General features: G+C 41.8%; 1 protein-coding gene across 3 annotated transcripts in view; it reads left to right on the plus strand.

Annotated features, from left to right (window-relative positions):
• The window catches only part of cdk14 (cyclin dependent kinase 14), a 165,454-nt gene that overhangs the window by 84,390 nt on the left and 62,859 nt on the right, over positions 1 to 18,205 (plus strand). For all 3 annotated transcript variants that reach the window (XM_004077647.4, XM_011484941.3, XM_011484940.3), the window contains one exon: positions 11,589 to 11,709. In XM_004077647.4, coding sequence (XP_004077695.1) covers positions 11,589 to 11,709 — 121 coding nt within the window. The remainder of the gene's footprint in view (positions 1 to 11,588; positions 11,710 to 18,205) is intronic.

The raw sequence follows: 18,205 nt of genomic DNA on the forward strand, positions 1-18,205 counted from the left end.
TAGGCTTAAAAATAATACCCTATAGTGCAGGTAAGGACAGGTTATATTTAATGTGTTTCAGGTGAATTAGATGTAAAGATGCAAACAAAACCTTTTTTTTCTCGTTCTGCCTTATATGACTCTGCAGGAGAAGATGTTCTGATCCAGGTTCTGTGGTGGTTTCATTACTGAGCATGACCAGTAAGGGTTTATCATGCCGAATGTCTTCCTAAGCATTTCATGTTCAATACTGAGTTGATGGATGGAGTCACACTGTGACAGCTGATCAAACTCAAACTAAGTTTTTCTTTGAAGAAAAATAAGAGATTTAGGAGGATGTAGGAGCCTCATTGTCTGGGTTTGATAGAAGTGAATGTTGTAATATAAAGGAAAGTCTGTCTCTGTAGTACTTTTTTGCTCTGAATCTATATCTAGGTTCCTGACAAGGTTATTACATTTATAGTAATGCTTTGTTGTGACTTACGTGAATAAATATTCAATGTTTTTAAAGAACCTCGAGCTCTGAACTATCATCTTAGCCTAAACTCAGAATGTTTTCTGTTGTTTGAAGAAAAGTATTCTTTATTGTTGCAAGAATGTAACAACTGAGAACACAGGAATGTTCAGGCACTTCTCATGACTAATCATCCACCAACCGATCATCCACCTATCCACCCATTATCCATCCATCCTCCATCCATTATACATCCATCCACCCATCATCCATCCATCTATCCACCCATAATCCACCCATCCATTTATCCATCTATCCACCCATCATCTATCCATCCATCCATCCATCCATCCATCCATCCATCCATCCATCCATCCATCCATCCATCATCCATCCATTGATCTATCCACCCATCATCCATCTAACCACCTATCATCCATCCATTTATCCATCTATCCACCCATCATCTATCCATCCATCCATCCATCCATCCATCCATCCATCCATCCATCCATCCATCCATCATCCATCCATCCATTGATCTATCCACCCATCATCCATCTATCCACCTATCATCCATCCATCCATCCATCCATCCATCATCCATCCATCCATCCATCCATCCATCCATCCATCCATCCATCCATCCATCCATCCATCCATCCATCCACCCATCATTTGAAGCCTCTGGTGCATGGCTGTACCTGGGATTGTTGTGAAGAGCTGCTTAAATAAAATTAGCAGTTCTTTATATCTCTACACTGGAGTTTAAATCCTTCTGTTTGAAGACTGAAAGTTTTGGGCTAAAATACTAAATGTAGCTTTATTCCTTTTGCCTGACCCATTCACAGAAGGAGGCAAAAATTAGTGTGCCTTTGCAGAAACACCGTGCTGCGTAATTGTGGGGGAGTTGTTTCTGAATCTACAGTCGGTGGTGATGCCTCACCACAGGTGTTTGCACCAATCAAACCAGCTGCCGTGTCCCCAAAAGACATCTGCTTCAGATGCTCTGTGCAGTGTTACTGTAAGCTGTCTGTGTGCAGCAGACACTTTACGTGGACAACCACTGACTGTTTTTTCTTCAACTTTAAACACACAAAGATTCTTCACCGAGAAACGCAGAAAAGCTGACATGGTCAAATAAGCCACCCCAGCCAGAGCTCAGTTTTTCTGCTGCTGGGTGTGAATTTACCCAGATGTTCCTCTCAGGCCCACCGAGGCTCCCCTGACATTTCACTGCAAACATCAACCACATTCTGTAAATGAGGCTTTGAGGAGCCCATATGCTTCAGATCAAGGATGTGAACTAATGAAGGCCAGCTAAGCACAACACGGCGGCTGATCGTTGTTGTTTGTGCTGTAAAGCTGAGTGTTCCGTCAAAGCTGCTTCCACTCAGCACACAGATTCTGCTCGTGGAAGTTCTGAATCCAAACTGCTACAGACTGAAAGTATCATCTTCTCAGACTGCAACACATTCTGTGAAGCATTTTAAAGTCTTTGGTCTGACAAAGAAACTGTTGGTTGGTCCTCTCTGGGTGGGGCTTACTGTCACACCAAAAAACAAAAAGGTGACCTTATCTGCTGCTAAAAGCTGCTGTGTAGTCTGTGAAGGCTTTATAAAGACATCAAAATAAAGTAAGAGCAAAGCCAGACACTAGGTATGTTGTAACTGATGCTAATAAATGATACTTCTTGCCTCCTAAAGCCCCACTGTGATGAAAAAGGTGAATAAGGAGTTGACGCAAAAATACAGTTAGAAAAAGCTTGCAGGTGTGGCGTAAGACCAGTGGTACAAAAAGTGGGTATGCAACATATGCGTCGCATAGGGGCGCCGACCAAAGAGGGCGCCAAACCTGAAGTTAGGAAAATTGTTTATAGTCCGAATTTTTTAATTTCACAGCTGTTTTAGCACATTTATTTACGTAATATTATCAGTAACAGAGCCACATCGTAACTGATTGGGCGCCCCCGCAAGAGCGCGCTGTTGATTGTTTTTATTTGAATTGTGTGATCATCTGGTGACAGGGTTATATGGAAAGGCAAAAGAAAAAACAATCGGGGAATCAAAACAGAAAACGCAAGAGGGACAAAGATGTGGTGTGAATGAAGGTGGTAGCAATGTTAAAAGCAGGCTTGGAACATTCAGGTTAACGCTTGTGCTATTCTATGACCCCACCCTTACATTGACGTGTTCTCCCTACCATGACAAAAGTGGATAAAGGTGGAAAGCACAAGGGTTACAGCTACCAATAAAATGGTCACAGAAGTGTCTTGCAATAGTAAATAAATCTATTCTATTCTATTACACCACTAAGTGATATCCAACACAAATATAATTTTAAATTAAAAATGTTTCTATTTTTGCATATAGTTTAGTCACTGTATTCTTTGAAAATCTTCCTAACAACGTTAATATCATACAGCTGTGAGGATGGAGAGAAGAGAGAAAAAGAATCAGGACTTGTGGTGGACGTTCAGGGCAAAACCAGTTCATACCACGTCAGTCGTTTTGAAGTATTCTTAATTTAAAAAAACATGCATTAGCAAGATGTTTAATTTATTTGGGTGGGGGTGTGGGGGGGCATTTTGTAACCCTTGTGCTATCCTAGGCAATTTATCATTGGGAGTTGGGTCATCTAGACCCACTAGACAGTGCTCTGAACCTTTTTTCTTCAATGATTTGTGATCTTCACTGGTGTCCATGGATTACATGAAATCTTTCCACCTTTATCCACCTTTGTCATGGTAGGGAGAAGACGTCAATGTAAGGGTGGGGTCATCTAAGATAGCACAAGGGTTAATGTGGTCGCATAGCCCTATGAAATTAGGTAGTTGCACCCCTGCGTAAGACCTACTGCTCCCTACTCTGCTCCATTCTGATGCATCCACTGTCAGACAAACATATCCATGAACGTTTTTGTTTTCCTTGAATGAGCTGGAATCTGGATCAAAACTGTGCGGCTGGATAGCTCAGATATTGATCACCATTTTTTTTTGCACTAGTAATGTTACGTGGGGATGAAAGCTGGGAGAGAATGTAAACAAAGAGATGATGGGAAGTGGGGACAGGCATTAGAACTGCGCTCACAACTCAGCGGTGAATTTCTAACGAACTTTTGTCGCTGCAGAAATTATGTCCTGGAAAATGTCTCAGTTTTTTTAATTTTGTCTAGAAACAGCATAATCATAATTTTTTTTAAAACACTGGGGACCCTTTGAAAATAGATCAATAGATGATAGAACTGGAACTTTAAAGGTCATTTTGTTGGATATAATGCCTTTTAAAGTGTCCCTTATCAGTACTTCATGGATGTTGCAGCGGTGTAAACCATCTGACGCAAAGTGGAGGATGGTTGCTTCCACAAAGATGGGCATTATCCCTTACTAACACAATGGTCCAGGTGAATACTTAATTCTGATTGGCTGCAGGGTGTCCATTAAAAAGTAATAATGCACAGTGATAATGGACGTCTAAAAAAGAAAGCCTGAATGTTCGAGGAAGACTTTCCTGCACTTTTTGAATCCTACCGTGTGCCAACAGACCCACCTTTGATGGCTGCCACTATCAGGCTTCTGCAGGGCTTTATGATGAGCTAATTCAGGAGTGGCAGTATGGAAAACATGCAGGACAGTGTGCCCCAAGGACTGTTCCAGATTATTATTGTTGTGTGGGCCTAAACACCAGTTGGTAATGGAAAAACAGAAACTGAAAACAGGTAGATTGATGTTGTTCCACATTTGATCACAACAAGAAGACAGTAGAAAAGATCTCTCTCCTTCAAATGTCTCCATAATGGACATGACAGGATCTCCATCGGACAGTTCACCCCTATGCGCCCTCCATTAATTTCTTATAATGGCCACCTCATCAAGCATTATCTCTTACTTAATGGACACCCTGCAGCCAATCATAGTCGTCTATTAACCTGGACCATGGAATCATTCAGTTTTACTAAACGCACTTCGCTGATCCTTAAAGGGAAGTGGGGTGTTCAGGAAAAGTTTCTGGTTTACCTTGAAATAACCATAATATGTCTACAAGCTTGAAATTTTGAATTCAGTTCAAAAGCTCAAAAGATTTGAAATACGTTGAAATAATAGTCTGGATTTGAATTGTAATTGAATAGGAACAGTGTACAGACACAATAGCTGTGATTTTATTAAAAGAACTGAAACTTGGAGGAGGCGACCAGTCTTACGCTGCAGTATGGCCTTTCAATGCTAAATGGCTTTTTCATGTAACCCCTGTGCTATCCTAGGCACTTTACCATTGGGAGTTGGGTCATCTAGACCCACTAGACAGTGCTCTGAACCTTTTTTCTTCAATGATTTGTGAACCTCACTGGTTTCCATGGATTACATGAAATCTTTCCACCTTTATCCACCTTTGTCATGGTAGGGAGAACACGCCAATGTAAGGGTGGGGTCATCTAAGATAGCACAAGGGTTAAAAAAGGATATCATGAACGTGGACATAAAAAATAATTCGCAAGCTGATTAACTCATCAGCTTTAATGCTGCATGTGTGAGTTTCTTTTTTCACCCATCTCACTGCACCTAAGAGTCAGAATCACTGAGGACAGTTTTAACTATGGCAAGAAAGCAAACAGCAGACCAGCATTGTTATGGCCCAAATACTTCAGGCCTCGTGAGAGCAAAGCTGAGCTGTGTCTGCTAAAAGGCTTCCTGCGTTCCCATTAAAACACTGAACGATCGCCAAATGCAGACACGTCTGCAGCCAAGATGGAACACAGGCACCAGCCGGGACTTCAATCCCGGATGGACCTTCAGACCTGCAACTCTTCACGCTGAGTCGTTGTCTGTGGAACTGGTTCCGATCCCTATCTTCCCGAGTTTTGCCAGTGTCTGCCAGTGTTACTGTTGAAGGGATGATGTGGCCCACTGACACGCTGGCTTCACTGCAAGTGGCAGACCACAAAGGAATATGAGTAAAAACTTCTTGGTGATACAGAAAGATGTGTAAGAAAAAGTAAAAAAGTCCATATGGACCAAATGCAAAAGAATCTCCGACACTGAACACAGTAAAAATAATCTTACTGATCTCACCGTGATGTTTTTTTTTTAAAGCAAACTGAGCGCAGAAGAGCAGGAAATCTTTAACACATCATAGTTTTGTTTTAGCTTTGCCAGGTACAAAGACTGCCATCATCAGTTCACTCTAAGGCCCGTCTTAAGAACATGTACTGTACATCCTCCCAGAGGTGACAGAGCAAGGGCACAGGGGTTGTCCATAAACTGCCTTTAAAATCCATTGAGTTTCTGGTGAATAATCATGCCTGGACTGCCTGGTGAGGGTGGGGGGCAGCAGGCGCAGTCTTTGACTTGTTTCTTGTTAAATTTGTCTTTTAAACCTGCAGCCCTCTTTTCTGAGCATGTGTGGGACCGTGCAGTGCCATTACCTGCTGACTTTCCTTCCTGCTGTAAATCTGAACAGGATGGCAGGTCAGCTGGAGATCCACAGAGGACGGGGGTGGGGGGGGGGTGTTCAAGGTCTGTTTGTGCACAAATCCAAAGGTCAGACCTTTGAAGCTGCCTCCTCTGCAGAAACACTCCTGAGGTGTTGACCCTTTTTCTATCACAACACTTTAGATTTGCCATGGAAAGCATAAAGGAGTATAAGTTACAGTCTGTTTTATCCAAGTTTGTCATACATCTGCACAAACGCCAAAGCAAACAAGTGTCATTTTGTCTCTCTTAATCAGTTCTCCCTCTCCGCATCACAAAGAACATTGTTAGTGATTGATGTTGAAGGTGTCGAGGTTCTCTCTGGGATCATGGTAGATTTTTTGGGGACCAATGCAGAGAAGCACATGGAAATGGTTTGAGAGGTGGAACAGTGACGATGTTGGTAAAAGGATGCTGAGGTTGGAGCTACCAGGAAATGGAGGAAGACCAAAGAGGAGGTTTATGGATGTAGAGCAGGAGGACATGAGGGTGGATGGTGTGAATGAGGATGATGCATTGAGTTAGTTTGAGAAGAACAACTCACCTGAAGGGAAATGCATTTCTAAAATTTAAATAACAACAAGCAAGAAGATAGAAAAAAAACACATAATGCCCATCTACACCTCAGGGTCCTCAAGGCCTCATACTTTAAAATCATATCTGATAGATATGACGGACCATAAAAACATTTATAAACCAATAAAATAACATTAAAATCAACCCTGAATAACACAGGGAGCCTATGCAGGGATTTTAAAATGGTTGTAATGTGTCTCCACCCTCTGGTCCTCGTCACGCATGCGACTGAGTTCTGAAATAGTTGAAGGTTTGATATCCTTCTTCTGGGAAGACCAGAGAGCAGGGCGTTTCAGTAATCTAATCAGCTGGAAATAAAGGCATGCATTAGCACCTCTGTGCTGGTTATATTTTTGTGGAATAGAATTCATCTTAGAATTGAAAATAATGCCCAGGTTTCTCACACATTGAGAAGTTTGATCATTTTTTAGATTAGAAAAAACAATCTCTCTCTTGTCTTCAGAACCAACAACTAAAACTTCTTTTTTGAAGTGGTTAAACTGTGAGACGTTCTCTGCCAGCCATGACTTAATGTCTGAAATGCAGTTTAGCAGATGGTTTACTGACTCTTTTGCATTAGGAGACTCAGCAATCATTGAAACTACCAGATCAATGTGAGGTCATAAAAAAGGCAAATGCATGTTTCTATGTGTAGTAATTGACAGTAAAACTGCTGTTTTTATTGATTTCACCTTGAAGAAACGACGTGTCACAAAGACTGAGCAGCAAAAAAGACAAACAAAAACTCAGGATTAATGCTATCATTTAACTTTATACCAAACAGCAGATAAACAATAAGAAAATGATTTTTTTAGAGAAAGGGTAGACATCCACCCCCCAGCCCCCACTGAGACGAAGCAGTGTGGAAGCATGAGGGGCTACAGGCGCTCACCCAGAGGTCTGAGATGCTGTGGGGACGTGTGGAAATTGCAATGTTCAGCTGTGATTATTGTCGGCTGAAACGTCTTCAAGTTGTGGGTGTTCTGACACATGGAAATGTTAAATACCTTCCTTCCTCGTCTCATTTATCCTCCCCCTAATACAGAGGACTCTCTGCAGGGCAGGAAGTCACTTTTTTAACCAAGCTAAATGCTTTAATTAAGCCCTCTAACCACTGGGGAAGAGACAAAGCGGTAATGCCGTCAGCCTCATTAAAGCTCCCTGCATCTGCACTCTGCTCTACCATTAGTCATGAGCTGTTTTTTGTTTTGGTTTTTTTGCAAGGAGATTAGAAGAGTTAGCATTTGAGCAACATTTCTAAAACCTTGGTTGATTTTAGGATGAGTTTTAATACGTTTTGTCAGTGCACTGCAAAAAAACATTTTTCCAACAAAAAATCATAGATAATTATTTTACCATGTACCATAAACAAAATATCACATAAACAAATAAATAATAAAAGGTTGACTCCATCCTAACATCAGCATTCCGGGGCTTTACACCAAGTCGGGTGCTCGACCTATGATCAGAAGATTGCAGGTTCAATTCCTGCATTGCCCACCCAAATGTCAAAGTGTCTTTAGGCAAGACACTCCACCCCACCTTGCCTCTTGTGGAAGGCTGGCACCAGTGTTCGGCAGTCATCCGCCATCAGTGTGTGAAAGTGTGTGTTAATGGGACTGTGACTATAAAGCGCTTTGGACTGTCGAAGAAGGTAGAAAAGTGCTAAATAAGTATTTACCATTTGATGACTTTTCTACAACAATAAGACTGTGACTAGCTTCTTCTCTCCAGCTTAGCTTTCTTCGGCCAATTCCAAAACTTATCATCCCACCACAAAGTAAGATCAAGCTTTTTGAAATGTATTCACTCACAATAAAGTATGTTTAATTCCATTGTGGATTCTGGGATTAACTTCATGCACATGGCTGAAACTACTTAGTGCTAAACAAAGCTTGTCCACCTGAAAGCATATACCAGGAGAGGGCATGCAGTCTGTTATCATACCGACCCGCAGATGGTCTTTGTATCTTTCCCAAATCCGTGTTCGGGTTGAACTCTTGGCTTTTAGCTCCAATTCCCTTCTCCCAGTGTCAATTTTTTCATGTCTAGGCCTTCAAAACCCCCACCCCTTTTTCATCCCTGAGATAAATGTCTCTATTAATATTTCATGAATCTACCTCTCAAATAACCAAGTCTAATCCCTGGAGGCTTTTCTGACTACAGATCTGTCTTCCATTTAATTAGGTTGTGGCCAACCAAGTTGAGCGTCACTCTCAGGGTTGTAGTGACACAAAAGGTTCCAGCCGTTCTTACAGCACAGATGAAACCATGGTCTTTGCCAAAAATCACCCACTCATGTCAGATAATCAAGCCTCCCTCTGACCTTTGGAAGCTGGATTTGGTAAGGATGATCACAAGATCCTCAATTTTTGTGAGGGGAAAACACACAAGTGAGCTCATTGAAAGTTATTTTGACTGGTTTGGTCTTTCCTTGGGTGGTATTGCTGAATCTATGGCGCAGAGAGACACTAAGGTCGAATCTGAATTCTTCCCCTACCCTTCCGGCTTCTTCCTACCCCCTATATCTAGCCCTCCAAACGGAGAGTTATGGAAAAAAAGTGTATTTGAATTTGGATGTTACTCCCACTCCATGATGTCATCAATAGTCGTGGGTCAGCTACGTTAGCACGGAGCTGCTAGACCTCGAAAATACATAAAAACATCAGTTTAAGACTTTAAAAAGATCACTTAAGGCTCGTTGGTCCACCTCCTGAAAATGAAACATACCATTGTCTTGTGTGTAGTAAGTGTATCTTGAAGTATTTGTAAAGCAAATAAAAGTTGCACACACCTATGACGTATGAGTTATGCTGGGTTTAGGTTCCCCTAAGCTACACCAGTCATTAGTGAGGCTGGTGAACTGGCTCCTGACTGACTGTGTGCAAATGCTGCACGCACATGTGTGCAGGTGACACGTAACCAAAACGTAAAAACACCCTCACAAACTACACTCTGATTATCTCATTTACCCATTTCTAACAGTCAGGCTGCAGCAAGGGGGGCACGCATATTATTTTAACAATACTAATGAGCTCCTCGCAAAGTGCACAGGATTTTTGGGAGGGATGTAAAAAAATGGAGAGTCTTCAGAACACGGCTGCGTCTCACCAACTTCCTCCTTACTTACTCCTACATGTTAAGTGTTCACTACGACGTGTCGCCCACAGCATGCCTGTAGCAACAAAAATGTGCATGAACATCTTCTCTCTACGGGGTTAGCTGGCTTATGTTCTACGATCTTGATATTTCGCCCAGGCCACCAGCAGATTTGCCCATTTCTCACCTGCAGACAGCCCGTATCCACCTAAGGGCAGTTGTGACCAAAGCAGGAGCTTCACCCGTCCTCTGTTACAGTAATTTTCTTTTCTGGCCAATATGTTTACCAGACAAGTTTAGATACAAACATTGGGGTAAAATTGTCCCCCCAGATGTCACTTGAGTTTCATCTTTATACCTCAGCAAAACAGCCGTCTATCATTCAAGAAATATTTCTCATCTCTGCTCCTCATTTTGTTTCAGGGGCACTGAGAAAACTTTGTCTTCAACTATTCTAACTACCCTCTTGTTGAGTCACCTGCCTGAGCATAAAGTCTGCAGTACATCCAGAACAGCACTATCAAGATTTTATAGTGGAGACTCAGACAAAAACATGCCACCTGGACTCGTTAGTCTCTCCACTGGCTCCCTGAGTTGCAGATGTTCCAATGTTTAACCCGTTATTGTCTTCATGGTCATGATACAGAGCATCTGAAAGGCCTCAACCCATCCCACACACCACCACATGATTCAGATCCGCAGACTCTTATTGCTTCCTCCCACTTAGGACAAAATTACGGTCCATGGATGTGAAGAAACTGGATTTTCTAGAAAGGACTGTAAAATAGGAATATTTTTAGGTTCGTACCCGTCAGTTTCTTACACACAGAAATAATGAATAAGGACTCAGAGACAGTTACTTAGCTTTTGTGGAGGTTTTACTTCGCACAAACACGAAGGGGACAGACATGAACATGGTACATTCAAAGTCCGAACCAACGAGCTCAGGGATGGGCTTTGGTATAAAAACCCTGCATTTGCATATTCAGAAGATCGTCCGATGGGCCTCGTGTGAAAAACATGCCCACAGGTTACTGGTGGAGAGAACCTCCAAGGCTAAAGTGAAGATAACTCTGAGGCCTGCTCAGCAGAAAACATGCACAGAAAAGAGGGAGTATGAGAAGAAACTGTTAGAACAATAGTTTGGCTGTGCTTTCTTCAAATGTAATATAATTTTGAGATGACAATACATGCTCAGTGAATTAAGTTTAAACCATTAGTGTAATAAAAGTTAAAGGCAGTTTCTAACTATTCTTCACAATGGAAGACAGAGAATTCTCTGTGGCAGCTCCTCTGCTGCAGAATGCATTTTCTGATTCCACCAAGAAGTCTTCAGACATTTCAGAAAGCAATCAGATGTTGGTTTGGAGGCATTTACTTAGATGTGTTCTTGTTATGATCCTGGATCACTCGCTGCTTGCATCACCTTCAGGTAATCAGTGTCATGCTGCCTGTCTGTGTAGGCAGGTCACTGTCAGAAGATCATCTCCCTCGATGAGGGTCTGTCTGTTGTGGCTTCTGAATTATGACCACGCTGCCCTCTTGTCCATGGCCGGCCTCTTGACTGTACTGCCTTGGATCTGTTGGTTATCAGGGCTTCTGAAGGTTCTTGCTCAGATGCTTAAGCATATTGGATGTTTTTATTGATTTTTCCTGGACATAAAGACAAAGTTGATCAAAACTATTTTAATTTGTTTCCAATATTGTTCAATTAAATTCAGTTGCGCCATCCCTGAGCAGTGTGCTGCTCTTTGGTCAACTATCAGTTCACATCGGACAGTTATTTTTTTTAACCATGGTCAAAATGTATAGTTCTTTACAAATTGATGTATTTTTAATGATAAATTCTAGGTTAAAAACATCTGCTGTGCATTTTTCTCTTTGCAAGAATTTTCAGCCTCTCTTTGTTTGTGTTCACAGCTGTTGCTGCCACTCTCTGGCTCTTTTTCAGATTTGCTTTGTTTGTGTAAGGTCATTTCATGCTATCTGACTCAGATTTTTTTTCTCTTGCAGGCCTGGCCAGAGCCAAGTCAGTCCCCAGCCATACTTACTCCAACGAGGTGGTGACCCTATGGTATCGGCCTCCAGATGTCCTGCTGGGCTCTACAGACTACTCCACCTGCCTTGACATGTGGTGAGTGCTGGTAGCCTCTGACCTGCGTGTTTACCGCAGCCTATATTCATGGATCTGCTGGAACTGTAAAGGAATTAATTATGGTTGAAAAGAAACTAAACAATCTGTCTGCGAACTGCAAATAGTACCCCACTTCTTTTGTCTCCATCGGGTCTAACCTTGGGAGAGACAAGAAAATGTATTCACTTACTTACAAATCCACCAAAAAGAACACATTCTTACCAACTGAGTATAGCGCCCCCTGTCCACCAAGGTAAATAAGAGTTCAGACTGGTGCACCTATCTAACATACTTTTCTTAAGAACCGTGGAAACTCACTGATGGACAGCAGTGTGTGAGAAAGCTCCTCATATTCAAGAATTCTGTTTTTTAACAAAGCACTTGTGTGGTTGAAGAACCCTCATGCTTGATCTTTGTTTTCATTCCTACTCCAATGAGATCTTGACGATTCCTGAGTGTGTCTGCTCCTCTGTTTCTTTTTCTGTTTTTGTTTGTTTTCAGTGTAAATTTAGTTTACATTTTTGTCTTCCTCATTCTTCCGTGATGGACAAAAAAGGTTAATTTACTTTGACAAAAACAGCTTTAATTCAAAGAGGAAGAGAAAACAAGTTATAAACTCAAAAAGAAAAATCTGAACCACACACACCAGCAACCACAGTAAACAGAGACCAAATGTCATGGTTTGGGTTTCTTTTGTCTTGGTTTTTGATTTATTTCTTGTTCTGTCATGTTTGGTTCTGTTTCCTGTTTTATTTTGAAAGGTGTTCTGTTTGGTCATGTTCCTGAGTTTTACTTCCTGGTCCCTATCTGTCCTGATCTTGTTCACCTGTGTCTTGTCTGCCCTGCCTGTATTTAAGTCTCGTCTCTCCCTTCCTCTTGTGCTGGTCCATTAGCGTCTCTACCGTCTTTAACGTCTTCATGCCTCTTCGTCCCAGACTGTCTTTTCCATGTTTCATGCCACGCCACAGTGAGTTTTGTTTTGTGATCCTGCTCTGCAGCGCCTTTTGTTTTGCATTAAACCTCCTTGCCCTTGAACCGTGTGCCTCCGCCTCTGCATTTGGGTCCTTACCTGCAGTACCAAGAACAGCGTTTATTCTGCAGAATTCTGGAGCCTCACTTTGCCTTTCAAAGCATCATGGGCAGGCATCATGGGAGTTCAAGTCATCCGTTTTCTGAATTATAAACTGTAACACATTAAAGCACATAATCTTTTCCTGAGCAAGGAGCTATTTTTAAGACCTGTAATATCACAGTAACATTAAAATTAATTCTGTTAGATGGCTTTACCTCTGTAGATAAATGATGTGTCCTATTCCTCCCGAGGGAGCTTGTATTGGTGTCCACTACATATGATCTTGGGTTATTAGCAGAATCAATTGTCTGTAGTAATCTATAAGCTTCCTGTCCGGAAGGAAGCTCTGAGACAGATCTTAGAGGGATGTCTGTGGTTGTCGTAGTGTATATTTTACATTCGTTTACACACTTGGGATCCAGTTTGGATGATGCTTGTGGTTGAAAGGTACATTGATTTCTCCCTTTTGTAAGTTGAATAAAAGGGAACTCAGGCTCCAGTGAAGTAAATCTAAAAGCCAGCAATCCTCTACTGTGATTATTTTTCTTTTATTTGAGAAATCTTTGATGGTCCTAACTACACGTTTCACCAGCTTCACCATTGGCTAATGTGGACTGGCTTGCCTTTGCAATCTGTTGGAGCAGCTGTCTTGAAAATTAACCCATAAGAACCCATGGTGACATTTAGTGGAACTTGATGGGAACAGAAAAATATTAGAAATGTGGTGTGTGGTCCATTTGGTTTATGGTATATTCCATATAATTTTATTTATAAGGAAAAGGGGCCATTATCAGATACAACAGTCTTAATATACCCAGAGAAATAGTCTATGATCAGACGGTGCAGTTTTCCTAACCACAACAACAGGTCCATACCAATCTTCTGCCAAGGATGGTCTGGTACTAGAGTAGGAAACAGTGGTTCACAGTAGCCTGCATTTTTAAAAAGTCCCATCTGTTCACCGTTTGACTGTCTGTGTTTAAATACCAGGCCACCTTACCAACTTTTTATTTCTGGCCTTGTACCTTAAACTCCCTAGATGCCCTTCATGTAGACGTTTTAAGATATACGGTCTCAGAGGTGGTAGTATCACGAGTCTTTCTCCTTTCATGAGCAAAACCTTCAGCAAGTATGCGCTTTGCTGTCAGTATGGTATCCAGTCTAAATTTCTCTGGTTGACCTTTAAACCATTTTGCGATTACTTTTTTTGAACCCTTGCTATTTTCTGTGGCAACTTGATGTCCCCTAGTCGTATTCATATGTTGGTGGGAGGGAGGGTACAGCATGGTCTAGAAAAACCTGCACCTCTTCCTCCTATTGAAAATCTTTGGCCATAACCTGCTGACTCTGGAAAGAGCATCATCTATTACTAGGCTCTTTACTGGAGCATGAACAATACTGAACAAAGAGAGTAACAGCCTCAGATGAAATCTCCAGATCTGTGGTGAAAGATCGTCCAAGCCAGAGGTTCTCAAAGAGGAACAATGGGCTTATGATCTGTCAATAGTGTGAATAAAAGACCCATAAGATATAAAGAAAGTTTCTCACACACCCTAATAACTTTTTCTGTAACTAGCACAAAGTGCTTATCAATTTCTGTAGGTCTTCTTTAGAGTTATGTCACCAGTCACCATGAACCATCTGCCTGTTTCTGTGCAAGAACAGGTGTGATACTGTGTGGTGATGCATCTGCAGCAACTTCTGAATCTGCTTTGTTAAGATATTGGCCAAGCATCTCTGGAGGACGTAGCATCTCTTTTAGTCTATGAAAATATTTTCAGAGATGTGGTTATAAATTTACCAATGGAGTATACCATCCCGGTGAGAGGCGGCATGTCTTCCAGGTAGGTTGTGGCAACTGATTGATTACTTAGACTCAATTGGCTTGAACTTTGTGGGCCCCAAAAAGGATTTCTGACTTTGCAAACTCACATATGCTCAAAGCAGTGTGTTTTTTGGGTTTTTGATGCTCACTGTCTCTTTTAGCATAGTCCCAGACCCTCAGTGACACAGAATTAACTACTGTAAAAGAATAACCCACAATACGATGTCCACGCATGAAGACAGCAGGTCTTAGGTTAAGCTTTGTAAAAGCTCTCAGGAAGTAACTGAACATCTTAACCCCATTGTCCAGTATAAAACCACGATATTCCCCATTTAATTGGACCTTCTCCACCTACAGTTAAGTCTTCTGTGAGCCTATATCATCTAGTAACACACATTCTTCACTGTTTCTTTCAGCCTGATCTTTTCTGACCTCACATAACCCCACAGCATCACCTGAATGACAAACTGTAGCAAAATGCCTTTTTTCTTTTTTTTTCTTTTTTGTATTGAACGTCCCTCCCTTGGCAGTCTTTCCATGTTTTCAGCACACTTTTTCGTGTGGTTTATCTATTTTTTGTCCTCTTTTTGCCTATTCCCTGGGCAGTTTCTACTTTTTTTGTTGTTTGATATTTTTTTCCCAGAGGCCGAGCTAGACAGAAATCTTTGTTACGTCTTCACTGTTTCACTCTGTCTGACTTTTTGTGAAGCTTTTGTGAGCGTTAACAGTCCAAATGTGGCTGTTCTGACAGCTTTTTGTCTCTTATTCCATCTGTCCTCCTGTCTCTCATGAGTTCCTCTTTTAAAACTCCCAAACCACAATTTTCTACTAATTTGTGTGCAGCTGTGATGAATGTTTCTGCACTCTCTCCAGTTTGTTGACAACTAGAATTGAAGTATGTCTTTTAAAGATCACGTTCGGATTTCCTACAAAGACCTTTTTAAATTCTGTTTCAACAGCTCATTTTAAAGTGTTGCAGTTGCAACCCAATACCTCTAAAATCATCGGATCCACTTTGGCCGTTCTACACGACATGAAAAGTCAATCACCTCTGGCAGAGTTTGAAGTCCATAACTTGCTGTCATTACATTTCTCATTTCTTTATGTTCAAGATCAGAACTTTTGAATGAATTGTCTCTGCACCTCTGCCTCTGCAGACATGTGCGTAGTTTGTCATTTCCTAGCAGCGCACAGAGACCTGTCGTAGTGCGCTTTTGTTTTTTTACAGAGTGTGTGGAGGACAGCCTTTTTCCAGCAAAACGTGGAAGCTGCACTCTACATGACAATGTGCAAAGCATTGTGGGGACACGTGCATCATGGGAATGTTAGTCCTACTGCTACACAAACCCTCGTAAAATCATTAAAACGAACCTCAGGTGTGGGACACACCTGGGACAAAACAGAAGGATTCCTGTCTTGAAACCTGGCAGACCCTCCTCCTCTAAACCTTCCTTTATGCCCTTCGTTTCCTTCTGGAGCATTCTTCATAGGAAAACAGGTCAAACATGGAAAAGCAGCTAGACCGGTGTGGGTGGACTTGGTCTGTCACCCAAGTGTCTGCAGCTGTCTCTGCATTCCCAGCGGCCCGCTCCATACTGTTAAAGGGCAGAGCTGTTGTGGGACTGATTGGGAGAGGAACGCTATGTGTCTCTGGGACATTTTCTGAAGCTCAGATCTGCAGGGTGTCGTTCCGTTCCAGTGGGGACCCTCATGAACTCTGTTCACTTACAGCTCAGTCGTCCATGAAGAAGCATCTTTTGCAGAGCCAAGAGGTCTAGTGGATCTGTCTTTCTGTCATAAGTGACCCCCCTCTCCCTTTTTCCTGTCACAGCAGTCTGCAGGCATGCTGTGGAGTGTTTACCTTGAATGTGCAGCACTGCAAAACATCTCTTGTTTAAAATTGTACTTTATTGCTCTCAAACCCAAAAATTCTTCTTCATCACCAGCTGATGTACAGCACTTTGGGCCTCCTTGGCTGCTGGTGGAAGGTGCTTTATAAATAAATGAATGATGATGATGTGTAGACACTATTTTTCAGGCTAAACTGTATAAATTAGAGCAGCCACACTCTCTGCCCTGTCACACAGACATCTGCATGCAGGTCTGCGCTCCATCATCCCAGGAGACTGCACTGGCAGCTTCACGATGACCTCCACAACATGAACACTGCCTCTTCAGTGAACACAGAAGATAAATAAGTCTGTCTCCACCCCTTCTACCCACTCCTCACTCAGTGTGTTTGCAGATCTCCATAGAGGTCATTTACACAGAAACAATACTGCTCTGGGTTCAGACAGCAGGTTATGGCCAAGCAAAACGTCTTCATCATCCTATTTTTCACTGCTGCAAAGACGATGGATGTAGAGATACCAGATCGGAACATCCCATCTGGTTATCTGATGTTGAAGTCGACAAGCTCCTCTCACAGCACCGGCCGACTCTGTCCGATGTCAGCACTCCCTCTTTTCTGCTTTAATGTAAAACATTTTAATATTGTGAAAAGGTCCAGTATTCTTGGAAGAATCATGACATGTTTTAGAAAAGTAGATTATCATGAAAAAGGGAGCCCATAAAGCAAAAATGTTCATGCACAAAATCTGTATGACAGCCATGTCATACAAATTTTTCTTTAGCCAGGACAGGTACTGTATGGGTGATTTGGTTCAGACTAGTACCAAATCGCACCGTGCTGCTATACTGTAATTGCAGTGCTGCCAGACCTTTGCGCCTCACCCGTTGCTCAAATCGCATCACTGGACCTCAGATCGCATCTGTACCATTGACTTAACAGTGAGATTGGCAGCCTTTACCACGCGAATCGGGTTCAGAGTGAGCGCAGTTTAACCATAAAGTGCAATCCTAAACTTAACCCTTCGTCTGAGTCCTTGTGGCCGTATTTGAAAAATGATGTGTGAATAGACACTTACTTTATGGCATTTGCTGTAACATAATTCAACCATTTTCACTGTTTCTGAGACTGTTTTTGATCCCCTCCCCTGCCCCCCCACCCCCCCGTTTCATGCTCTTCAGTCATGCAAGACACAGCTCAGAAAGGGGGAGTCGAGGGGGGAGCTGCTCAGCTCAGCTTCAATGGCCACGCCCATGTAGAGGAGATTTTGGAAGCAGAGGCTTCAGATAAACGTGAAAAATGGCTTCTTAAGACATTAAGTTGTAGGATTTCAGTTAGAAACCTTTTAATCATAATAAAAAAAATATCTGGGAATGTTTTTATTTTAAAAAAAATAGTCATAGAGGGACTTTAATGAAAATTAAAGACGTATTTCTTTATGTTTATTTGACTCCTATTCAAAATTTGCAGTTGCTTTTACACAAACAGGAAATAAAAATTAATATTGAAAAGTATCACAACTTTCACGCAACTTTCAAGAAAAACTGCTGCAACTTCAAGCTTTTTGTGCCGCAACTATTACAGAAAATGCCGGCAAGATCCTGGAGGGACTCATTCATCGTTAGAGTTCATGTTTTTATATTTTTGATTGAAAAATTGAAGTCCCAAAGTCTGGAAAAAAAGCGTGTACAGGCTTAGATTTCATTGCTTCAGGTCCGGTGTGAACTTTCTCGGGTCAGTGATGGTTTGT

The sequence above is a fragment of the Oryzias latipes genome, chromosome 16 (genome assembly GCF_002234675.1).
Source record: "Oryzias latipes chromosome 16, ASM223467v1".
NCBI classification, from domain to species: Eukaryota; Metazoa; Chordata; class Actinopteri; order Beloniformes; family Adrianichthyidae; genus Oryzias; species Oryzias latipes.